Source organism: Eptesicus fuscus, chromosome 11 (assembly GCF_027574615.1).
Source record: "Eptesicus fuscus isolate TK198812 chromosome 11, DD_ASM_mEF_20220401, whole genome shotgun sequence".
Lineage (NCBI taxonomy): Eukaryota > Metazoa > Chordata > Mammalia > Chiroptera > Vespertilionidae > Eptesicus > Eptesicus fuscus.
Genome location: NC_072483.1, coordinates 9889568 through 9915227, shown reverse-complemented (window position 1 = coordinate 9915227; position 25660 = coordinate 9889568). Strand labels below are relative to the sequence as shown.

The following is a 25660-nucleotide window of genomic DNA, read 5'->3' as shown; positions in this document are numbered from 1 at the left end:
TGTCTCTGACACAAGGATCCTAAAACCCTTGTGAATTCCTGAGTAATAAGAGCAATAGGAGTGTTTTGTTGTTCTATTGAGGTGATTCTGAGAGGGCTCTTGAGTGATTCCTGGGTGGGGCTAATAACAAGAAAGAACAAACGTAGCAAGAGAATGCTGTGTCTTAAAAAAAAAAAGAAGAGATTGTTTCACAGAGGAGAGAGTGAGCAACCCTATGAAGTGCTTCTGATAAGTAAAATGATGACTAAAACTTGCCCATAGAACAGCACCATGTAGTGTCCGTGGGAGATGTTAACAAGTGTAGTTTTGGTTGCAGATGGGGATGAAAGCCCCATTGGAGTGGACTTCAAAGAGCAGGATAGAGGAGAAACTGCAGACAGTGGGTAGAGACAATTTTGAAGCGGTTTGCTAAAGAGGAGGGCAAAAAATTTGGAAGCAGGTTGTAGAAAGTAGGTCAAGGGTTAGTGATTTAGGAAGGGAGAAATAATAGTATGTCTGTTTAGCAGTTGGGAAAAACCCCATAGACAGTGTAAAGTTGATGTCGTAGAGGACAGAGAACTGCTGTTGGCCAAATGCCCTTGAGTAGGTGAGAGGCGAGGGGATTTAGTGCACAGGTCAAGGGATTGGCTCTTGATAGGGGCTTGGAAATTTCTATCTGCATCTCAGGAAGGAAGGCAAATTCTCAGTGCAGATGCTGGTGGTGGTGGGAGTCTGAAGAATTTCACTTCTAATTGCTTGAATTTTCTTAGTGGAGAGCTAAGTCATCAACTGAGAATGAAGACAGGAGATGAAGTGATGATGAGTGAAGACAAGTGTGAAAGAACTGTTTGGGAGGGTAAGTTGAAAAAAGAACTATATACTACAATTGCCAGACAGGATTACAGTTAATTTGCAGTTCATGTCAGTAGATCAAAATGAGACCATTAGCCTGGTCACACTTTAAGGCCGTGAATTGGCCTGATTGTCTCAGGGAATAGGGAGGCCTGAGAAGAAGGGAGAGAGATGGGGAATGGCTGGTTTCCAACCAAACTGGCTTCCCTCAGTTGCATTCAGATGTATGGAGAGTTTGAGTTAACCTGCATTGTGGTTTTTGCCAAGTACAATGAAGCAAAAGAGGGGTAAGGTAGTTGAGGATGTGTGCAAGGTTGTGATTAGATTAAAGTTGATTTAAGTAGAGGAGAGAGAGGACATGAAATGGGAAACCGACAGTGGAATAGTGGTGGAACAATAGATCAAAAGTCCTAGAGGCAAAGGATTGATGAAGGCAGTACACAAAAGGAATGAGCTGAAAAGACAGGAGGGTAAAATAGATGAGTGATTATGAAAAAGTTACAATTACTAAAACCAAGGTAGGGCATGGCCCTGGGGGCATGTGACTAGGGGAGGATAAATAACAAGCTCATTGGAGAAAATAAGGGTCTGTTTTCTTTTTTCTTTCTCTTTTTTTAGAGTTACTGTATTATTTATTTGTATTACAACTGTAAACTTACTTTTGCCCACCCCTGTATAGTCAAATTTATGAAAACTAAAGGTGAATACAAAGCTTAAAAGCAGTTAAGGAGAACTGACACCTTATCAACAGGATAAAAACAATTTGAACAACATTAGTTTTCTTTTTTAAATTTAAATTCTTTATTGTTTAAAGTAGTACATATGTCTCCTTTCCCCCCCATTGACTTCTCCTCGGCTGCTCCCACCCCACAGCACATGCCCTCAGCCCCCTACTGTCTGTGTCCATTGGTTATGCTTATATGCAGGCATACCAGTCCTTTGATTGATCTCTTAACCCCACCTCCCCTGCCTTCCCTCTGAGGTTTGACAGTCTGTTCAATGCTTCAATGTCTCTGGATCTATTTTTGTTTATCAGTTTATGTTGTTCATTATATTCCACAAATGAGTGAGATCATGTGATAATTATCTTTCTCCCACTGGCTTATTTCACTTAGCATAATGTTCTCCAGGTCCATCATGCAGTTGCAAATGGTAAGAGTTCTTTCTGTTTTACAGCAGCATGGTATTCCATTGTGTAGATGTTCCACAGCTTTTAAATACATCTGCTGATGGGCACTTAAGCTGTTTCCAAATCTTAGCTATTGTAAATTGTGTTGCTATGAACATATGGGTGCATATATCCTTTTTGATTGACGTTTCTGTTTTCTTTGGATATATTCCTATGAGTGTGATTATTGAGTCAAATAGGAGTTCCATTTTTAGTTTTTTGAGGAAACTCCATACTGTTCTCCACAGTGGCTGCACCAGTCTGCATTCCCACCAACAGTGCATGAGGGTTCCTTTTTCTCCACATCCTCCCCAGCACTTGTCGTTTGTTGATTTGTTGATGAGAGCCATTCTGACAGGTGTGAGATGGTACTTCACTGTTGTTTTGATTTCTTTTCTTTACCAGCACAGAGCTTGGGACACAGTAAGCACTAATAAGCATCTATTGAATGAATGGGGGATGACTGACAACTACCTCGATGGTAATTTTGATTGTTTCTATCTTCCCTGTTCCATCCCATTTGCTCTTAGCCCAGGATTGCTCAGGCAAAACTGTTTTAAGCAGATCAATGGGAATTAGCACAGGTGACCATTGGCACCACTGTGCAACCTGCAAAATTCCTAATAATGGCACTTGCTTTTCTTTTTTTTATTATTTTATTTTTTTTAATTACAATGGTATGCAATATTGTATTCATTTCAGGTGTACAGCATAGTGGTTAGACATGTATATAACTTAGGAAGTGATTCCCCTGAGAAGCCTCGTACCCACCTGGCCCATACATAGTTATTATGATATTGTTGACTATATTCCCTATGCTGTACTTTACATCCTATGACTATTTTGTAAGTACCAATTTGTGCTTTTTAGTCCCTTCCCCTTTTTCACCCAGTCCCCCAACCTCACTTGCATCTGACAACCATCAGTCTGTTTTCTGTATCTATGGGTCTGTTTCTATTTTGTTTGTTCATTTAATTTGTTTTTAGATTCCACATATAAGTGAAATTACATGGCATTTGTATTTCTCTGTCTGACTTACATTACTTGGCATAATACCCTCTAGGTCCATCCAGGCTGTCACAATGGTAAGATTTCATTCTTTTTTATGGCCGAGTAATAGTCCAAGGTGTGTTTTCAGTGCGTATTTAACAACTTCTTGTGCAGAGTCTTCCAGGGTCCTGGTTGGTCCCACTGTCTCCTGCTCCACCATTTCCTCCAAACCGCAGACCTGCTCTGGGAAAGGAATAACATTGCTCATTTTTACTTCAGAGTGAATAAGCCACTGATTCTTTCCTAGGAAAGAATACATTTTAACTGAGGGAATGAAAGGTTTGGCTCCTGTGGAAATATTGCAGGTCACAGGGGGGCAAAGCATAGTCTGGGGTCAGGAGAACTGCATTCCTGAAATCAGACAAGAGAGCCGCAGCTGCCTCATCAGCCTCTGCCCTGGGTGGGCCCTGCATACATGGGAAAGTCTCCCCATAGACCCGTTTGCTTCCCTTTTCATTCCACTGTTCTGAGAGCACAGCCTGCAGTCCTGGCACATTAACCCCATAATGTGAGGGAGGATGCCAAGACAGGAAGAAAGGGTGTGAGGGGGCCTCCCAGGTGGGGCACCTGGGAAGACAGCCCCCATTTACACCTGCTGTGGGGAGGCTGACACCCCCCACCCCAATGCTCTCAAACAGTTAACTCTGTGAGTGAGGGCAAGATCCAGTGATAATGATTCTGTATTCTTTTTCATTTCTGTTTTACTTAACTTTGTTGAAGTATAATTTATACACTGTGTTCAATTAGCTTTATTTAAGTGTAATGTGCAAACTATATACACTATATGCACATTTCAAGTTAATACTCCAATCAGGTTCTAGAATGTTGCTATCACCCCAGAAATCTCCCTGTATTTGCCTGCAGTCAATTCTCCCCCACTGCCAATCCAAGAAACCATGGCTCTATTTTCTAACAATATAGATGAGTGTCGATTGTTCTGGAACCTTACATAAATGGAACCGTGCAATGTGTCCTCTTTGGGGTCTAGCTTCTTTTATTCAACACAATGGCTTTTGAGATTCATTCATGTTGTTGCTTATTTTTTTCTATGCTGATTAGTGTCCTAATGAATAGATGTACCACAATTTATCAATCTCTTTGTCTACTCACCTGTTGATGGCCATTTGTGTTGATGGGTCTTTAAATTTTTCAAATGGATCAGCAGTTACGCTTCACTTAGTACCAGCCAGTGACAGAGGCTGGGGACACTGACCACCACTGTCAGCTCCACTGACAGGAACAGTGAAGTCAGTAGGCAGAATTGTTAACATTTGTCTCCCCAGCTTTTTCTTTAGTGCAGGTTCCTCTTCCCTCGGCTCTGCTGGCGAGCTGGGGCAGGCGACAGGCTCGGGCAGATGCCAGGCTCAGGCAGCGGCAGGGCAAGTGGCCAGAAAGCTAGTGAGGTGTGATGGGACTCGGGGTAGTGCGGAGACTTGGCTGGCTTGCTTGCTGTGGGGTCGTGTCTTTTTGAACATTAGTGGTTTTTATATTGTGCGGTAACCTGGTGGCCATAATTTCAAGCTGGAATGGGGTTACTCAGGAGTTCTAGGTGATCTTCCAGGTGGCCCACCAACTAGACTAGTCCCAGGGCCGCCTTTGCCTGGGACTCCAGTCCCACTCCCCTGTCTACTAAAGCACTTGAATCACAAGGCGGTCACTTTGGAGAACAGCAGAGCTTGATAAAACTACAGCAGAGCCCCTCTGAGCACACATGTAGATTCCCCAATCCAGTCATAGGTACTCTGCTAGAAAAATAAAGCCAGCCCTGTATTTCTTGAACAACATGCAAGTCGACCACTTCATCTGGTGCTTGGGGACGTACGGAAGTAGCAGCCAGATCCGTGCTCTCAAAGACAAAGGTGTCTGACTGCACAGTTTCCCCAAACTGTGTGCTTCGTACATTATGGAAGATCTAGGGGGCTTTTAAGGGTAACCTTGACAACGTAGGAGTTTCACATTAGGACGTGCGGCTCGATAGTAGCTGCTGTTCTCCTGAGAGCCTTTCATTCACAAATGTGCTTCCATTTCTATCTAGTTTCATCCTCACACCCACGCTCTGGGCAGACAGGGCGACTACTAGGACCCTGCTTTGCAAGTGGGGCTGCTGGCGTGCAGAGTATGCACAGGGCTGGGGCCGGGGAGGGGGAGAGATCCGTCATTGCAAGTGCAGCATGGGATCCTGTCTTTACTGAAAAAACCATGATTTGTTCATGATGGGCTTTTTGCATTAACTTTCACTATTAAAATACTGTGTTCAAATATTATTTACCTTGGTTACTGAATCTTCTGCACCCCAGGCGAGTGCCTCAGTTGCTTCACTCTAGTCTTGGCCCTGCAGGCTGGATGTGTTAGCCTAAATCCTATGAAGTGGCCTTTATCACATGTCCAAAGGGATGGATATCAGTAATTTCGTATGGTTCAGCCTAATGGATCCTGCCAGGATGGAGTCGTGAGGGCCCACACGGGTCTGCGTGCTGCCTGTGACCGCTGCATTGTTCGGTGCAGGGGCCTCAGCCTGGCTGTGCCCAGAACCCACCAGGGGCTGTTAAAGCCAGAGCCCCTGGCTGGAGGTGGGGACTTCAAAAAGTTCCTCTGGGCAAACCTCTGGCTTCCAGCTCCTGGATCAAACTGGGCTTCTGGGTTTGAATTCTGGTGTCAACACATTCTAGCCACAAGATCTGAGGCAAGTCCCCAGTTGTGAGTGTTGAGTAATGTGGGTAAAGTCTAGCACAGTGCCCGGCACCTAATAAATCCTGGGTAGCAGTCGATGGTTCTACAAGCCATTACTGAGTGCTGAGGTTCAGAGAAGTTACCTAAGTCAGTGAGGTCACACAGCAAGTTAAAGAAAGAGTTGGATTTGGATCCCAGGTCTGTCTGTCCCCGTAGCCAGAGCCAAAACATCTATACTTGACACCCACTAAATGTTCCCTCCACGGCTGGTGGAATAGGAATGGGCCCCGAGTTTTCCAATGAGCCCCTTCCACACTGCCACCCAGGAGAACGCCCCTGGCCGGAGCTGAGCTGGTCAGGCAGAGAGAGGAGGCACTGCGGCCTAAGCGAGGGGTTCCTTAGCTGGGGGAATTCCCTCCTGCAGGGGAAGCCCCCTGAGCCTCTATTAGCTTGTGCGGTCCACCCAAAACTTCTGCCTGAGCTACCAGCTGCCTTCCTGGCTTCACCCGGAATCTCCTTTTAACATTTCTGTTCTGACTTCTGTTCCTAGCCCTCAGCCCAAACCAGAGACTTCCTGAATGTTGAAACTGTGGGCACCACTGAGATCTCTGCCTCGTGGGACATTTTTTCCCTTTTCCTTTCTGCCATGCCACGGGGCAAAGAAAGTGAGTTAGCTGGCCGAGGCTCATCTCCCGCCACCTCTCCTCCTCACCTTCCATCCCAGGTGGCCCAGACGCCGGGGTTCCCGCCTATGTGAGGCCGCGCTTGCCATTCCTCCTGCCCGGAGCCCTGTCTTACCTTGCTCTCCAGGTAAACCTGTGGTCATCCCGCTAAACCCAGATCTGATCGGAAGCTCCTTGTGGTATTCCCAGCCCTGCCTCCCCCTCAGGCCATGTCCGTCCTCTCCGGCACTCCCATTCCCACCACACTTCACAGAAATCTTCTGGAATTCAGGTGTCCCCACCTCCATCCTGCAGACTAGAGTGGCAGAGGCTGTTTCCTACATCTCCCTGGCACCCGGCACGGTCAGGGTCTCCGGTGCTAACGGGCAGCAGTACCTTAGTGCTCATTGCCCACCAGGCACCTCTTAGCCACCTTGCCTGATTCATTCATTTAACCTGCATAATAATGATTACAATCTTTCCTATTTTACAAACGAGGGAAGTAAGGCACCTAAAGCTGCAGAGACTTGCCCACAGTCACATGGCTGCTATGTGGAGGAGGTGAAATTTGAACCCAGGCGTTCCAGCTTTCAGGGTCTGTGCCTTAACCACTGCCCCACACAACCTCCCCTCAAGTATCTCAGCTCTTCCTGGGGCCAGAGCAAGCATATATGTGCACACATGGGACATGAGAACACTGTAAGGGGAAGTGTAGCTGCATGCTAAACGGTGTGGCATAGAGCAGTGCTCTGCAATACTAATGTGTACATACATCAGCTGGGGTCTTGTTAAAGCGCACGTCTACGTCGGACCTGAGACTTCATTTCTAACAAGTTTCCAGGCGCAGCCAATGCTGCCAGTCTGTGGCCCACACGTTGAGTGGCAAGGATGAACTCCAAGAGGAGAAGGAGACAGGGGAGGGAGAGCTCAGTGTGGGCTGGAGAGGCCCTGGGGCATGGAGTTGGGTCTGGGCTTAGGTAGGAAAGGGGAGGTAGAGAGCAGCCTCCCGGGGTCATCAGCGATCCGCTCTCAGGAGCCTGGGAGCAAGGACTTGTGCCGAAAGCTGCCTGGACCCCCCTTGACAAGCAGCTGCACTAAGCAGGAGCTGCCCACGTGAATGGCCCGTTTCTGGGAAATGCCCGATCCTGATCACGGCAGGAAACATTTTGCAAATTCAGAAGTCCGAGCCAAAGGGAAGTGCTCCGAGACCTACAACCAACTACCGCAGTCAAATGGGAACAATCTTCCCCCAGTGGTTCCTCAGGAGGGTGGCATTTCTGCTGGCTCCAGGACTTTGACCCTCTATAAAGCTTAGCGATGGAACGAAAGGAAATTCTCAAGGAGGAAGAGTGCCCAGCTAGCACTGGAGAAGCAGCTGCTCTGGACCAAACCATGTTCTCTACGATGGAGTCCTTTGAAATCCATGGTAACGTACCACTCCCCAGTGACGACCCTGCCTGGTGAGGTAGGCTTTCTGTTGGTGATGAAGACTGGAGATGCCAATAGAAAGTCTGGGGTAGCACACAGACTCCCACTAATACATTTCTGGAATGTTCAATCGAGAATTTGTGTGACGCTAATAAAGGATGCTGTATTTTTAGCATATAGTGGGGTTTTTCAAGCTTCACAATTTCTTTCAATTGCATTTCTATAAGATTAACGTTAATGCTTATTATATGCCCCTTCTTTTTATTAGTGTCTTGGTCTGACACACAGGTTGTGTGATGAAATGGCAATGCAAGAGGAATGAGAAGCTTCCACAGAATGGAAGCCAAGTGCCTCATATTTATTTAATGCATTCCTTTGAAATGTTTTAAGGTGACAGCTGTTCTAGCTGTTGACTAGGGAGTGCTTTCTCTAGCTTCATATTTAGTTTGTTTAGGTTAAACTCAGATTTTAAAAATTCAGTCAACTCTGTTGTCTTTATTTATTTATTTTGCTCAGTGTTTTGCGGGTGTTGCATTGTTTAAATCTTCTAGAATTCGTAGCATTTAATGTCACAGGTGAGTGCTTCCCACGGGAAGCTCTGGTCTCCCATTCTAGAATATCCTCTGCAAATCATCTTCCAGGTCAATCAGCCTTTCCCACTCCCAGTCTTCCCTGGAATGACTGCAGCTCTGTCCACTGGCCTCGGTGCCCCTCTCAGCCCGCATCTGTTTGTGCAGCTCGCTGGGTGGATTCACGGGGGGACAAAGAGGAAGGGTCTGTTGTGCTGCAGTGCAGGAACCGTGCTGGGGAATGACTTTAGTAACTGCTGGCTGTTCAGAACTTTGGGGAATGCAGCATTCTGGATATATGACTGCTAAGATACTGAAGTGTTCAAACAAAGTCAGCCGGTCAAACATATTCAGCATCTGCTACCTGCTGGGCATTGCACCCAGCACTGAGGAAACAGACACCAATAAACACAGCCTCTGGCCTTAGGGAGCCCACAGTCCTGTCGGCGGTGGCAGGAGGCTGGCAGGGTGAGCCCACCGTAAACTACTTCTATACAGTTCACCCCCTGCTAGAACATTACAGAGGAGCCTGGTGTGGGCCCTGGAGGTCAGAGCTGAGATTAATGGATAAAGGGGATTAGTTATAAAATAGTGTGGTGGCTGGGATGGGGAGGAAACCATATGTGCAAGATATATTCGCAATACATTAAGCATTGGCTCCCAGCCATGGGCTTAGCTCTACAGATCATTTAAAAAATTTCCCAACATCTTAACCCTGGAGTCCATTCAGGGTCAGCCCTGCTGATGTGACTACTGTTTGTTCACGTCATTGTTCTGACTTTGTTCTTTGTCGTGTCACTATTTCTCAGCATCTTTTAAGCATCTGGCTTTACTCCAGAAGTTTTTTTAAGCTTTATTTAGAAATAATTATAGATTCATGGGATGTTGCACAAAAATGTACAGGGAAGTCTCTGTGACAACCCCAAGTTTGCTCCGGTAATGACCTCTTGGATTGCTGTGGCACAACATCACAACCTGGAAATTGGTATTGTGCGACCCACAGAGCTTATTTAGATTTCATTAGTTTTACATGCACTCATTTCTGGGTGAGAATATAGTTCTTTCCAATTTAATCATATGTGCATATCTGTGTAACCACCACCCAAAGGTACAGAGTGTGTGTTCAATCACCACAAAAATCTCTCCTGCTACTGCTTCGTAGCCACACACACTCCTCACTCCCCCACCAGCAATCATCTCCCACAGCCACTACTCAGTGTTTTGTTTCTATAATGTTGTTATTTAAAGACTGTTATATAAACGGAATTGCACACTATGTAACTGTTTTAGGATTGGCTTTTTCCCACATAACATAATTCCCTTAAGATTCATCCAAGGTGATGTGTTTATCAATAGTTGGTTCTTGTCATTAATGGTTATTCCTTGATGTGAATGTACCACAGTTGAACAGTTTACCCATTGAAAGACACTTGGGTTGTTTCTAGTTTGGGCTATTACAGATAAAGCTGCTATGACTATTAGTAAACGTTTTTGCGTGAGCATGAATTTTTATTTCTGTAGGATAAATGCCCAAAAGTGCAATTGCTGGATTCTACGTGTATGTTTGGTTTGCAACAAGCAGCTGATTTATTTTTCCAGTGTGGATATAACATTTTACATTCTCACCAGCAATGTACAGCTGATCCCATTTCTATACATCCTTGCCAGCAATTGGTATTATTACTATTTTTACTTGAGCCATTCTGCTAGAAGTATGATAGTGATACCTCATTGTAATTTTAATTTGCATTTTCCTAGTGGCTAATGATGTTGAATAATTTTTTGTGTGTTTATTTACCATTTATGCACTCTCTTTGGTGACATGTCTCTTCCTGTTTTTGCCAATGTTCTAATTAGATTAGGATTTTTTTATTGTTTACAAGTCCTTTGCTGGATATGTGCTATGCAAATATTCTCTCCCAGTGTGTAATTTGTCTTTTCATTCTCTTTAAAAGAGTCTTCTGCAAAGCAAAATTATTTAATTCTATTGAGGTCCAACTTGTCAATTTTTCTTTTTTTGAATGTGCTTTTAGTATCAAGTCAAAGAATTCTTCATTTGAGGGTCTTCTTCTAACCTTAATCCTAAAAGGTGTAGAGTTTCACATTTTAAAGTTAAGCCTATGGCTTACTTTGAGTTGACTTTTCTATAAATGTGAAGTTTAGGTCAAGGTTTCTGTTTTGCTTTGTTTTGTGGTGTATGTTTTGTTGTGGGTTTTTTGCCTATTGATGCCCAATTGCTCCAACACCTTTTGCTGAAAAAGCTAAACTTCCATTAAATTATTTTTGTCCCTTTGTCAAAATCAGTTGGGTATATTTGTGTAGATCTATTTCTGTCTTGATTACTATAAATTTATTATAAGCCTTAATTTCAAGTTCACACATTTTATTCTTTGTTTTCAAGATTATTTTAACTATTCTATGGCTTTGCCTTCCTATTAAATTTTAGTATAAGCATATCTATACCTACAAAAAACCTTGCTGGACTCATGTAGGAATTGAATTACATCTACAGACATTTGAAGAGAATTTACATATTTACTATATTCAATATTACAATCCATGAACATGGCATGTCGCTACATTTATTTAAGTCTTTTGCTTTATTTTTTAAATCAAGATTTTGTAATTTTCAGCATAAATTCTACACACTTTGTTAAATTATATCTAAATTAGGGGCTCAGTGAATGAATTCATATACCTTGAAAGGAACTGTGGGCTGTGAAGCTGCAGTGGGCACAAGGGCAGGTCTTGGCCCATCCTCCGCACCCCTGCCCGGCCCCTCCTGCCGCGGCCTCCCGGTTCCCTGTCTGCCAGCAGCCTTGCTCCCATCACCACCGCTCCCACACGCTGATGGTGCCAGCCCCACTTGCACCTGCTGACGGTGCAGAATGATTGGAGCTGGCACCAGTAGTGGGTGCGAGCGGGGCTGGTGCCACCAGTGGGTGCGAGCTGTGGCTGCCGGCCCTGACTGCCCCTCAGGAGCAGGGGGAGGTAGAGAAGCCCTAAGGGTTGATCGGGGCCACCAGTCGCCACTGGCACCTACTGATGGCACCGAGCGATCGGGGCCAGCGCCAGGTGCTAGCAGCAGGTGCAAGTGGGGTCGGCACTGGCAGTAGGTGCAAGCGCTGGGTGGGACCGCAGCACAGGGGAGCAAAGAATTTTCAGTGACCACCAGAGGCTCACCCTGATGATAGCGACCGGCACCCTGCCTTGGTCTGGCACCCTTGCTCACCTGCTCCACCATCCCACCATGGCCAACACCCGCCATGTTCACACACGCCCCCTGGTAGTCAGCGCGCATCACAACAACCAGTTGTTCCACTGTTCAGTCTATTTGCATATTAGGGATTTATATATATACTAGAGGCCCAGTGCATAAAATTCGTGCACTCGGGGGAGGGGGGGTCCCTCAGCCTGGCCTGTGCCTTCTTGCAATCCAGGACTCCTCGGGGAATGTCTGACGGCTGGTTAAGGCCCAATTGGGCCTAAACTGGCAGCCGGACATCCCTCTTGCAATCCAGGGCCACTGGCTCCTAACCACTTGCCTGCCTCCCTGCCTGATCGCCCCTAACCACCTCTGCCTGCCTGCCTAATCACCCCTAACTGCTCACCTGCCTGGCTGATCACCCCTAACTGCCTCTGCCTTGCCCCCTAACTGCCTCTGCCTCGCCCCGCCCCCCCCCCCCCCGCTGAGGCTTCATCCAGAAGGATATCCAGAATGACGTCTGGAAGGTCTTTCGGCTGTCCAGTCTAATTAGCATATTACGCTTTTGTTATTATAGATAGATATTCTATTTTCTTTGGAGTGATTGTAAATGCCATCGTGTTTTAATTTTGATTTCCACAGGTTTGTCAGTAGTTTGTAGATATGTGATTGATTAAGAGAGTGAGAACAGACTTCCTCATTTTGTTCCCAATCTTAGGAGGAAAGTGTCTGTCTCACCATTATTTATCAAATTAGCTTTAGGTTAGAAAAAGCTCTTAATTGATGTTGTGTGAATAAAACAGTCACTCGGAAATGCATTGATAAGGCACTTTACTTCTGTAGAAGGATGCTGCAACTAGCAGCAAAAATGGGCAGCACAAAGCAAGGGAGTCTGCTTCCCTTTTATCCATGACAGTTACTGCACCCACCCCAGATCGACTTAAGGGCTTAGTTTCACAATCTGGTGTGAATGTCTACCCAGTGGTTCCCAGCCTTTTTTTGGCCATGCCCCACATAAGCATCTTTAAAATCCTCCCCTGTGACATATAATTCTTATTATTTAAAAAGTGAACTATTCACGTGGGGGAAGCCTGAAAGACCATTAACTTGGTCTAAACAAGCTTCCAAAGAACATGACATCCATGAAAGAGGAAAATAAAAGAACAAGTTGAAGTACTGAGGAAGAAATCGCTAAGAAATTGTTAAAAAAAAAAAATAATATGATGTGATATGAAAAAATTTATACTAATAAAAGGGTAATATGCAAATTAGACCAGACATCTTCTGGATGTCCTTCCAGACAAAGCCACAGTGGCAGGGGCCAAGGCAGAGGTGGTTAGGGGTGATCAGGTTGGCAGGCAGAGGCAGTTAGGGACGATCAGGCTGTTAGGGGAGCAGTTAGGGCACCAGGCTGGCAGGCAGAGGTGGTTAGGGGCGATCAGGCAGGCAGGCAGGTGAGTGGTTAGAAGCCAGCGACCCCAGATTGTGAGAGGGAGCAGGCCAGGCTGAGGGATCCCCCCCCCCATGCACGAATTTTGTGCACCGAGCCTCTAGTAGCAAATAAAGTTTCAAAACATATAATAGAGAACTTAAATGCATAAATATGTCACTATATTATTATACTGTATATGAGGCCCCTAGAACCATAAGAAATGCAAAAAATTCTCTGTTAATAACTCATTCTTGAATTGCCCCCCTTAAAAATCAAACTGCCCCCCTGTGGGGCGTGTGCCCCAGGTTGGGAGCCCCTGGTCTAACCTGAGGAGGGCGGTGCAGCAGGGATGGGGGCTGTTTCAAATGCCTTGTAGGGAAGTGGAGCAAAACTACTAGTATGTCTTTGTCTCCCACAGGAATGTTTGCAGTGTTAACTACCTGTTAAGCTTTAACTGCTGCCAGAAAACGGGAAGCACTATGCCTTTGTCTTTTCCAGGAAGGGAGGCCTGGATTGATTTGAGTACAAAATGGAGGGGAGGTTATAAAAGGGAAATATAGTTAATATCTAAACTGTAACTTTTGATAGAAAAGACTTCCTAATCCTTACACTTAGATATTTTGTAGATGTTCCTTTTTTTAAAGTTGAGGAAGTTCTCTACTTCTAGTTTTCTGAGAGGGTTTATTATGAATTTATTACTATGAGAGTTGAGATTATGAATTATAATTATGAGAGCTTTATTATAATTGTATTTTGTCAACTGCTTTTTCTGCATCAATTCGATGATTATGTAATTCTTCTGCTTTAGTCTGTTGATTTGGTGAATCATATTGATTGATTTTTGTATATTGAACCAGCCTTGCATATCTGGAAATCCCATTTAGCCTTGATATATAAATTCTTTTTATATATTGCTTGACATGGTTTACTAATATTTTATTGATAATTTTTGTGTCAAATTTCCTGAGAGACATTGATTTTTTTTTTCTTTTCTTGTACTGTCTTTGTCTCATTTTCATGTCAGAGTATTCCTGACCTAAAAAAAAAAAAAAAAAAAAGAGTTAGGAAGTACTCTCTACTCTTCTATTATCTATAGGAGATTGTATAAAATGATGCTTATTCTTTATTAAAGTTTTGTCAAGATACTCCAATAAAATCACCTGATCCTGGTTATTTCTTTTTCAGAAGTTTTTAATTAAAATTAAATTTATTTAATAATTATAGGTATTCATATTATCTATTTCATATTGACTGAGTTTTGATAGCTTATGTTTTTGAGCAATTGACCCTATTTCTTCTAAGTTGTAAACAGAGTTAGTAATTTCCTTATTTTCTTTTTAATGGCTGCAGGATCTGTGGTACTATTCTCTGTTTTATCCCTGATATTATGATTTGTACCTTTTTAATAAAATCTTTGTCAGTCTTGCTAGAGCTTTATCAATGTTATTGATTTTATTCAAAGAACCAGCATTTTGTTTTGTTAATGTATTTTTTTGTATTTCTATTTTAAATCTAATTGATTGCTGCTTTGATCTTTTTTTTTTAATCCTTGCCCAAGGATATGTTTATTGACGAGAGAGAGAGAGAGAGAGAGAGAGAGAGAGAGAGAGAGAGAGAGAAACATCCTTCAATTGGCTGCCTTCTGTATGTGCCCTGATTGGAGATGGAACCCATAACCTCGGTATGTGCCCTGACTAGGAATCAAACCCTCAGTCTTTTGGTGTTTGGGACGATACTCCAACCAACTGAGCCACCCAGCCAGAACTGCTCTGATCTTTATTATTTCCTTTTTTTCTGGTTGCTTAGGATTTACTTTGCTCTTTTTTTCTAGTTTCTTGAGGTTGGAATTTAGTTTATTGATGTGAGATCTTTTCTCATTTGTAATGTAAGCATTTAGTCCTATAAATTTCCTCTTCGTGCTGCTTTAGCTATATCCTATAATTTGATATGTTGTATTCTCATTTTCATTCAGTTCTTTTTTGTGTTTTGTTTGTTTGTTTAATTTTCTTTGAGACTTTCTCTATGACCTTTCCATTATTTAAATGTGTTTTGTTTGTTTGTTTTTTGACTAAAATAAAATAGAAACAGACTCATAGATAGAGAACAGACTGGCAGCTCTCAGACGGGAGGGGAGTCGGGGGGTTGGGTGAAAAAGGAGAGGAGATTAAGTTAAAAAAAAAACACACACCAACTCATAGAGACAAACAAGAGTATGGTGAAAGGGGGTGAGAGAGGTAGAAGAGAGTGTGGTGGGATAAATAGTGATGGAAAGAGACTTGACTTGGGATGGTGAACATACAATACATTACTAGTGTACAGATGATCTATTATAGAACTGTACACCTGAAACCTATATAATTTTATTAACCAATGTCAGCCTAATAAATTACATAAAAAAGTAAAATAAAATAAATGAAAGTCTTTAACATTTTTTTCAAGTGTTTTGGGGATTTTCCTATTGTCTGTATGTTACTGGTTTCTATTTTTATTCCACAGAACATACTCTATATGACTTAGTTTATTTTACATCTTGTTGAGGTTTGGTTTATGACCCAGGATATGGACTGTCTTGGTGCATGGAAAGAATGTGTATACTGCTGTTGTTGTGTGGGGTAGTCTATCAATGTTGATTAGATCCTGTTGCTTTGTGGGGTTCAATTCTTCTATGCTTGTGCTGATTTTTGCCATCAACTGCTAAGAGTGAGTTGTTAAAGTCCCCAATTATAATTGTGGTTTTATCTATTTCTCCTTTCACTTATATCTATTTTTACCTCATGTGAATGGAAGCTCTATTTTTTGGTTTCTTGTAAATAGTATATAGTTGGATCATGCTGTTTAAACCACTTTGCCAATTTCCACTAGTTATAACTTCTCTTAGTTTTTGTTCATCTGAGAACCTTTTTATTTCCCATTCATTCTTAAAAAGTATTTTCATTGGACATAAAATTCATGGTTGATAATTGTTTATCTTTCAGCACAGGAAAAAAAATAAATGGCACTTCCATTTGATCTCCATGGTTTCAGATGAGAAATCTGCTATCATTCAAGCTGGTATGCCTTTATAGGCAATGTGCCATTTTTCTCCTGGCTGCTTTTAAAAGTTTTCCTTTTTCTTTAGAGTTTTAATTTTCTTTTTATCTAGATTGTTTGTTTATTTGTTTGTTTGAATTTTACTTGTGATGTATCTTAGTATTGATTTTTTTTTTTTTTGCATCTATCATGATTGGGTTTTCTCAATTTCTTGAATTTGTAGGTTTATGTCTTTCACTAAATTTGAGAAGTTTTCAGCCATCATTATTTCTTTGAATATTTTTTCAACCTCACACTCTTTCCAGGACTTAAATGGTATCAATATTATGTGTTTTGTTATTGATTCACAGGTTTCTAAGGCTGGGTTTGTGTGTGAGAGAATTGTCTGTTTTTCAGATTGGATAATTTTAATTATTTTATTATTTAGTTTATTGATCCTTTTTTTGTCATGTGTATTACACAATTGAGGAATCTCCATGGAAAATCATTCATTGCAGAAAGCAAGGTGTTATATTATATGTAATGTGATATCATTTATGTACAATTAAAAGAAAAGTAACTCGACTTAGGACTATATAGGAGTAATAGGTTTCTGAGAGCAAGGATCACCCTCTTCCAGCTATGATACGTGGCACGGGGGTTTGTCCTGGGGAGGAAGGGCACACCCCAGAATGCTAACCAAGCCCACCTCCTCGGTTAGGAGCTCAGGGGGTTGAGGGAAAAATCATTAACTCTTGTAATGCTCTCTATATTGTTTAATTATATTAAGAATGTTTTATATATATGCTTTATTGATTTTAGAGAGGAAGGGAAAGGGAAAGAGAGATAGAAACATCAATGATGAGAGAGAATCATTGATCAGCTGCCTCCTGCATGCCCCACACTGGGGATTGAGCCTGCAACCCAGGCATGTGCCCTGACTGGGAATCGAGTCGTGACCTCCCAGTTTATAGGTGAACGCTCAACCACTGAGCCACTCTGGCAGGGTATATTAAGAATGTTTTACTGTTATAATTTCAAAAGCTAAAGACAAAGAAAAAATGGCCTGGACATGAATTCCAGGTCTGCATCTTAAAACCTAATAGGTTTTTCAACTTCTCCAAACCTTTCTCCTTGTTTATAAAATGGGAACAGGCTCCTCTTCTCTGGGTTTTAAACAAACACATCGATGTACTAATTCACCTGATAAACATCTTCGGAGAGCCCCCTGTGGCCAGGCACTGTGCCACCAGCCTGAGGACCACCCTCTCCCAGCTATGATACGTGGCACGGGGGTTTGTTCGCTTGGCCGTAGAAATGAATGCGCCACAACGGCACTTCCTGTGCTGGGGCAAGAGGGAGGGTTTGCGGGTAGTAGGCCTTGGGTGTCCTCTCCACTCAGCTTCACCGGGAGCCCTCTGCTCGCTCACACAGAGGGGATTCCGGCCGCCAGGGGCCCCTGCTCCCCACCCTTGACAGCAGCCACCTTCCCCCTGGTTGTTTCAGATCCAAAGCCCAACAAGAGAAATGGGGTGAAGTGCTTCATGGCCATAGTGGTCACCTATCTGATTCTGCTCTCCGGGAGCACCGGGCTGCTGTTGATGAAAGGTAACGCAGGCTTGGTCCCATCTGGTCCCCCTGGGAGTGACCGCACACGGCCCCGACCCACAGAGCTGCAGCTGAGTGCAGAGCCCTGGGGCCACTGCTGCCCCTGCTGGAGGCGGAAGGGGGAAGAGTGTGTTGTGTTGCATGTGTGCATGTGCGTGTGTGTGTGTGTGTGTGTGTGTGTGTGTGTGTGCGCGCGCGCGAGAGAGAGAGAGAGAGAGAGAGAGAGAGAGAGAGAAGAGAGAACGCGCACAGGAGCCTGTGGGTCCAAAGCAGTGAAAGGTGCAGTGCTCTCACACGGTGTGCCGTGAGCACTTTGCATCGAGGTTCCAGCCTCTGAGTGGGAAGGGGCTTTGCTGATCAGTGTGCGTTTCAACATGACTTGACTTTCAAAGTGTTCCAGTCCAAATGTGAAGCTCATGAAGCAACTCCACCAGCAGTCACCGAAGTCACGCAGGAACAGCGTGTGCCCAGATGCCACAAACACATGTCGCATGCACATTCAGGTCACACATGAATAAGTCAGACCAGCACAGCAGTTGTCATGCATTCACACCTAGAGCAGGCATGTGACACTGTGGGTACGTGAGTGTGAACATGTAATGCCACGCCTGCGTGGAGCACACACGTGCAAGGTATAGCTAAAGCTCTGTGCCCACACGGTCCTCACAGCATAGGACATGTGTTTGTCTTCAGGGCCCACAGGAGTTGTGCACCTGCAACACAAGCCTGTCGGGAATGGGACCTAATGCCTAAACGCCGGGGCTTTAATGCGGTCATAAAGAACGCGGTGGGGCGGGTGGGTGTCTAGTTCTGTATCTGCAGGAGCAGTTCAGGGCCCTGGAGATGCACTTTGACAACGGAACGCTGGCCGCTGAGGACAGCCCGTCCTTCGCCTCACTCTGGTCGCAGCCCAGCCCTCGGCTTCCTGCGGGGGCTCTGAAGCTGCAGGTGCTTCAGGTCCAGCTCAGCCAGGTCCGCGCCCGTCAGGAGCACCTGCTGCAGCAGGTGGACAACTTCACCCGGAGCCCAGGTTTGGCCCCTCCCCTTCGGATCGGGACTCCTCAGAGGAGGAGCTGCTAGTTCATGGGCCCTTCCCAAGGGGCTTTTGGGCCTGAATTTCCTTCCCTGGCAAGGTCTTCCCAAACCCTGGCTGATGGAACCCTGGGATTTGAGACATGGGTGAGAGCCATATGAGAGGGACATGAAGCCGCAGGTCCCATGGGCTCAGGCAGAGCTGTGGGAGAGTGGGGCCAGGAATATAGGAGCCACAAACCTGTCCAAGCAGAGTGTGACCTCAGGAGCCAGCGCCTGGAGCAACCTGCCACAGGCCGAGCCTGAGTCACAAAGCCGTCAGCCTGATCCAGAGTGTGTCTGAGGTCGGGTAAGACACAGAAGCCGGGGTGCCTCCCAGGACCCCATCCATACATGCAAGGAATACTGGCCCATGGCTGGCAGAAAGTCCTGGGGAGACCGTGGAGGGGAAAGGACAGCTGGGCCTGCAGGGAAGACAGGCCGGCTTAGCAGGTAGGGCCACAGGCAGGAGGAAGTGGAGCCAAAGGGGTCCCTTTCCCCTGGCCCTTCTCTCAGGCCGTCCTAGAGTGGGAGGGCTAATCCAGGCACATCCGGCTTCTAGGTGCGACCTGGCTGCCTCAGGGCTGGCACTGTTGCCTGGAGCCCGGGCCTTGCTCTGTGTCTGGGTGTGCTGGGGCCTAGGAGGTGAGCCTCTGCCAGGGGCCGTGCCCACGGACCACGTGCCGGACCCAGGAGCCGGAGGGCAGGACCGGGAGAGGCTGCTGCCTCCCCAGTGAGCAGAGATGAGAGCCCAATGGGGACGCGAGGGGCGGGGACAGTGGCCGAGGAGCAGAGCCCAGGCTCTGGTGCGCAGACACAGGCGGGTGCCTCTGCCCCGTGGGAGGTGAAGGACTAGCTCTGATCATACGAGGCCCTTCCTTTAGCCCGAGGCACTTGCCCAGCTGGTTGGGCTTCATGGTCTTCTGATGACGAGGGGTGCTCTTCGGGGTCCCGCACTCTGGGACTCACAGGGACCTCAGACTCTCCTGTGTAGACCAACCAAACATCTGGCCCTTCATAAGGACTCGTCCTGAAGAATGCCGGGCTCGGCTCCTGTGGCCCAGTGCCCCGGCCGCAGTGCTGCCTGCCCAGAGGGCGCTCCGGCTCCTGTGGCCCAGTGCCCCGGCCGCAGTGCTGCCTGCCCAGAGGGCGCTCCGGCTCCTGTGGCCCAGTGCCCCGGCCGCAGTGCTGCCTGCCCAGAGGGCACTCTGGCCGCACCACAGCTCTGGCTGCAACCCTCTCTCCTTCCCTCGCAGAGCTCCTCGGGACCAAAGGCGAACGCGGCGCTCCAGGTGGGTTCATTTCCACTCCGACCCCCTGCCCTCCTGCAACCTTCTCCCCAGCCCCGTGGCCGGTGCCTTTCTGGGCCTCCACACCTGCCCCCAACTTACCTTCCCTGGGTCCCCACCGCCTCTCCACCAACCCCTGGTCCAATGGGAAACGGCTCCCCCCAAGCATCACTCCAAATGCAGCCTCGGCGAAGACAGCCCAGTGCACCCCTCAGCGGGCCTCTCCCCCAGGGCCCCGCTGCAGCAGGTCTCCCCCTTCGTCTCCCATCACCGCTCTTTCCAGGCCCTGTTACCTGACACCCAGCACTCAGCGCCCCTCTGGCTGTGGCCACCATGACGATGGGAGGCAGCCTGCGGGGCGCGCTGGCCTGCCTGGGTCCCAGGTCTACTACCTGCATGGCCTTGAGCCAGTTATTAGTTTTTCCGGACCCTCGGCTGCTCACCTGGTAGAAAATAACGGAGATAAATGTATGCTCTCGCAGGGTTGCTGTAAGAATAAAGGGAGGTGATGTGAAATGTCTGACAGTAACGGAGCTCTCTGAGGATGGGGCCTGGGCTTAGCTGCCTGTGCTTCCTCCCTCAGCACACAGTCACACACACATAGTCACACACACACACACACACACATATACACACATACACACACATACACATACACAGTTACACACGTACACACAATTACACACACTCACGCACACACACATACACACAGTTACACACACACACATAAACATATACACACAGTCACACACACATAAATACACACACACAGAGTCACACACACATAAACACACAGTTACAAACACATACACACAGAAACACAGTTACACACACAAGCACACACATACACACATACACACAGAGTCACACACACGCAGTCACATACACACATAGTTACACACACATATACACACAAACACACACACACAGTTACACACACAAGCACACACCCATAGTTATACACACACACAAGCGCACACACAGTTATACACACACAAGCACACACATACACAGTTATGCACACAAGCACACACACAGTTACACACACACAAAGGCACACACATACAGTTACACACACAGTTACACACACAAGTACACATACACAGAAGCACGCACATACACAGTTACACACACATACACAGTTACACACACATACACAGAAGCACACACATACACAGTTACACACACAGTTACACACGCGTACACACAGTTATACACACACAAGCACACACATACAGTTACACACGGGCACACACACAGTTACACACAAAAGCACACACACAGTTACACACACATACACACAAGCACGCACATACACAGTTACACACACAGTTACACACACGTACACACAGTTACACACACATACACAGTTACACATACAGTTACATACACAAACACACATTTACACATACACAGTTACACACATGCACATACAGTTATACAAACACATGCAAACACACACTTACACACACAAGCACACACATACACAAACACACACACACAGTCCAGTAGCTGAGTGGTAGAAATTTCATCTTGAAAATAAACGTACACAACATTGTCAGGCAGAAGTCTTTGGCCTCATAATTTTTCAAGTGTGGCCCCGATCCCACCGCTGACCCAGGGGGAGTGCTGAGTAAGCCTTGCAAGTGGCAGCAGCCTGGCTTGGACGACGGGACCTCTCAGGAGCTGGGTGGCCTTGAACGTGTTGCTTCCCGCTCTGAGCTCTGCGTCCTTCCCTAGAAGGTGGGGATGGGATGGGACCTCGGGACTGGTGTCAGGTAAAAGGATGAATGGAACAGTGCTCAGCCCAGTGCCCAGCTCGGAGTAAGCACTCGCTGGTGTTGTTACATTTGCTTCATTGTTGAGAGGGTTCAATGAGCTCATGCTCAGACGCCCCCGCCGGAGGAATGGGGCCCCTCCGCTCTAAGGACAGGCTGTTCCAAACTCCAGGCGCTTCGCTGACGGAATCGATGCTTAAACTTCTTCAACCAGTGGGTTTGGTCGGACCTTTAAAATCTGCTCCCTCACCCGCCCCAGGCATGGAGCCCACCTTCCCCACACCAGGGTGTGGACAGGCTCCCTCTGGCCCTCTGTCTCTCTATGAATATATATATATGTTTATGATCTCCACTGCTATGCCTCAGTGTCTCTCAATCTCTGACACTTCTATCTCTGTCTTTCTCTCTCCCTTCCCACTCTCTCTTTGGAGCCAGAAACCAGAGGCAGGAAACAGCAATTGCAGCAGCATGAGCTGCAGAAGGTCTGGGCCCGTTCTCACGCCCACCTGCCTTCCCAGGTCCTCCACCCACTTGGCTCCCCCCACCCCCGGGAGGCTGTGGCTGCTCCCCTCCCCCATGGCCTGCCTTGCCTGGGCAGGGCTCCCCAAAGACGCGTCCTGCTAGAAAGCCCCATGGAGACCAGTAGGCGGCCAGAGAGGATTGGGGGGCGAGGGGGGGAAAGGGATGCAGTGCTTGGCCCAGGCTTCCAAAGACACAGCTGGGAAGGTGGGGGAGGGGCAACTGCACCTAAGTCAGCCTCTGGGGAAGGTAGTGGTCCCGGGCGCAAAGAGCATGGAGGGGCTCACCTCCCCAGGCACAGGCCAGGCTCCCGAGTCGCCTCTCAGCTGAGACGAGGGTGAGGGAAGGCGTCAGGAAGGATGCGTGTAGGTTATATGCAAACACTTGGCCACTTTATATAAGGGACTTGAGCATCCATGGGTTTTAGTACCCACGGGGGCCCTGGCACCAGTCCCCCTTGGATGCCAAGGGGCAACTGTAGGAGCTTCCCCACCGTGGTGCCCTGGCATGGGCGCAGGAGTTGCCATTAGGAGATCCTAGATCTTCTGGCCTCCTTCCAAATGTGTCACCTCAGGCAACGCCCATGTCTCTCAGAAAGTCATTCTTCACTGTGGGGATGTGGGGCTGTGCTGTGGCCTGAATGTCTGTGCCACCCCCCCCCCCCCGCCCCCAAAGGCATATATTGAAAGTCTAATGCCCAAGGTGATGGTGATGGTATTAGGAGGCGGGGCCTGTGGAAGGGGACTAGGTCACGAGAATGGAGCCCGGATGAGTGGGATTAGTGCTCTTACAAAAGAGACCCAGAGCATCCTAGTTCCTCCCACCACGTGAGGACACAGCCAAGGTCAGCTGCCTGCAGCCTGCAGGGGCCTCACCGGGCCTGGCCGGGCTGGCACCCAGGTCTTGCCCTTTAGAGTCCAGAACCTTGAGAAATGGATCTGTTGTTTCTGAGCCGCCGGTCCGGGTGTTGGGTTACAGCAGCCAGAACTGACTGAGGCAGGACAGGAGCCCTGTCCGTCCTGCCCGAGAGCCGTGGAGAGACTAGAGCCGCATAGCAGGAGGCCCCTGGAGAGAGAGAGCTGCATGCGCCTGCAGCAGTGACAGTGCCACGTACCCCGACCTGCCGCGCGTTCCGTGTGGTCGCCCTGTGACCACCTCGGGGCAGCCCTGTGGAGCTGGTATATCAACACCAATTTACTGACCAGGAAGGTGAGGCTCAAGGTGACTGGCACCAGTGACTGGCATGAGGTCCCCCTGCTGCTGCGGTCCCAGGTGTCCGGCTCAGAGCCCGAGGGATGCCGCTGCGCCTTGCCCGCCGGGCCATGGGCTCCTTGCGGGAAGGAGCGCTGTGTTGTTTGCTTCCTTCCGCACCGTTTGGCTGGTGCTGGGCGCTCAGTGAGTGTGCTGAATGAACAATGGCATTGAGTGGCATTGGACACCCACCTTGTTGGTTGGCTCATTGGTGTCTCTGCTCCTTTTCCTCAGATCTTCTGGGTCCCAAGGGCCTGGCATTCACGGCTGAGAAGGGGCCAGGGCGGCCAGGGATACACTGGAGCCACTGATACCCGCCCCTTGTCTCCTGGCCCGCAGTCCTCTTTCTCCTCCTTGTCCCGGTGACATGCCCAATGCCTTTTCCTTTTCAGGCCCCCCAGGACTCCCAGGCCTGCCAGGAATCAAGGGAGAGGCCGGTAAGTGGGGGCCCGTGTGTGTGCCGGCACCCACAGCCGGCTCTCAGACCAACACTCGGCAGGCCCTGTGTGCCGGAGGCCAGCTCCGTGGGACACCCTGGGTGGACTGGGAGTGCTGAGAAGCGCCCTGTGTTGTGGGGGCATGGCATGGCGGGGGCGGGGGGGGGGTTGGAGATCAGTCAGATCTAGTTCCAATGTGGCTCACTAGCTGTGTGACCTTGGACAAACGACCTAACCTCTCTGATGAGGCTGGAGGGGGTGGACGCTCCAACCTCCTCCTCAGGGCTCAGGCGTCCAAGCCTCTGAGCATCACTGGGGAGTCAAGCTCAGTGGCGTAGCAGGGACTCCAGGGTCAGACACATCTGCCTGCAACACGCACTAGCTCTGTGATGCTGGGAACATTCTCTTACCTTTCTGAACCGCAGTTTCTTTGTCTGTAAAATGGGGATACATGTGCTTCCGAGGGTCACTGGGGGATTAGCAGTAATGATGAAAAGCCCACGATTGTTTCTCTCTTTTAGGCTGTAGCCTAAACCTGCCCAGCACCTCACAAATGACCATGGCATGGCTGGGGCAGAGAATGTGGGGAGCTCGGCTGCACCCCCGCAGGGAAGGGGGCAGAGCCCATGACCCTTAGAGCCCAGTCCACTCTCCACTCAGACTCTCCAACCTCCCCAGCCCTGGAGGGGCTGAGGCTGCTGAGTGTAAAGAGGATACGACGTTATTAGGGAAGGAGCTGAGAGGGAGGGTTGCCAGCCAGGGCAAGTCCACAAACCAACAGTCACGAGGCCTCCGGGCCACTGCGGCAGGAAGAAACACCAGCAGTTTTGGGAGGGAAATTTGTTAGCAAATAAAATCTTTTTTGGGGGAACTAACTTGGGAGAGGAATTTAATAGGATCCCAAAGAGTCTCCCGTTCTACGTCTGCAGCAGGGGTTTTCCAGGGAGGTTTTCGGGGGGAGGGTGGGCAAACAATGGGAGGAATTGATGGTGCAGTGAGGAACCTACGCAGGCGGCTGCTGCACACCTCGTGCTCACACAGGCACGCACATGTGCCTCTGTGTGCACATGCGAAAAGGAGACACAGAGACGGAGAGAGAAAGAGACCGCCTGCGGGGCGCCTTGCCCAAGGCAGGGCCCAGAATGCCTGCTGATTGAAGACCCCAGACCGCAGAGTGACTGACGCGTCCTCCTTTCTCCCAGGCCTCCAAGGACCGCAGGGTGCTCCAGGGAAGCCGGGAGCCGCTGGTAACTTGTGCTTTCTCTGCTTGGAATCAGTGGTGCACGGGCCCAGGCACCCGTCCGCTGTCCCCTTCCCCTTGGCTCCTCCCAGCCCCAGAGCATTGGCGCCCTCCTGCTGTCCTCTTCTCCTGAGTCTTACTGGGCCTCCGTGAGATTACCCACGAGATGAGCTACACGCCCCAGACTTCCTCTGGGGACGCCCTTCTCGTCTCCCCAGAATGCCTCCTGCCCACCGCCCAGGAGCCCATGCCCAGGAGGATGCTGGGAGCCCACCTCACAGGCCGTTCCCTCCGCAGGCACCCCAGGACAGAAGGGCAGCAAAGGCGATGGGGGTCTCATTGGCCCAAAAGGGGACACTGGTGCTAGGGGAGACAAAGGAGACCCTGGCCTCCCAGGTAAGGGCCTCGCTGGGTGTGGGTGTCGCTGGGAGGCCTGGGGGGCT

General features: G+C 47.9%; 1 protein-coding gene across 1 annotated transcript in view; it reads left to right on the top strand.

Annotated features, from left to right (window-relative positions):
* Nucleotides 1–7698: 7698 nt before the first annotated feature.
* Nucleotides 7699–25660, top strand: part of MARCO (macrophage receptor with collagenous structure) — a 33400-nt gene continuing 15438 nt past the window's right edge. The window contains exons 1-7 of the mRNA XM_008143453.3: nucleotides 7699–7807; nucleotides 17531–17632; nucleotides 18441–18662; nucleotides 19960–19995; nucleotides 23933–23977; nucleotides 25180–25224; nucleotides 25515–25613. Of these exons, the coding sequence (XP_008141675.2) occupies nucleotides 7699–7807; nucleotides 17531–17632; nucleotides 18441–18662; nucleotides 19960–19995; nucleotides 23933–23977; nucleotides 25180–25224; nucleotides 25515–25613 (658 nt within the window). The remainder of the gene's footprint in view (nucleotides 7808–17530; nucleotides 17633–18440; nucleotides 18663–19959; nucleotides 19996–23932; nucleotides 23978–25179; nucleotides 25225–25514; nucleotides 25614–25660) is intronic.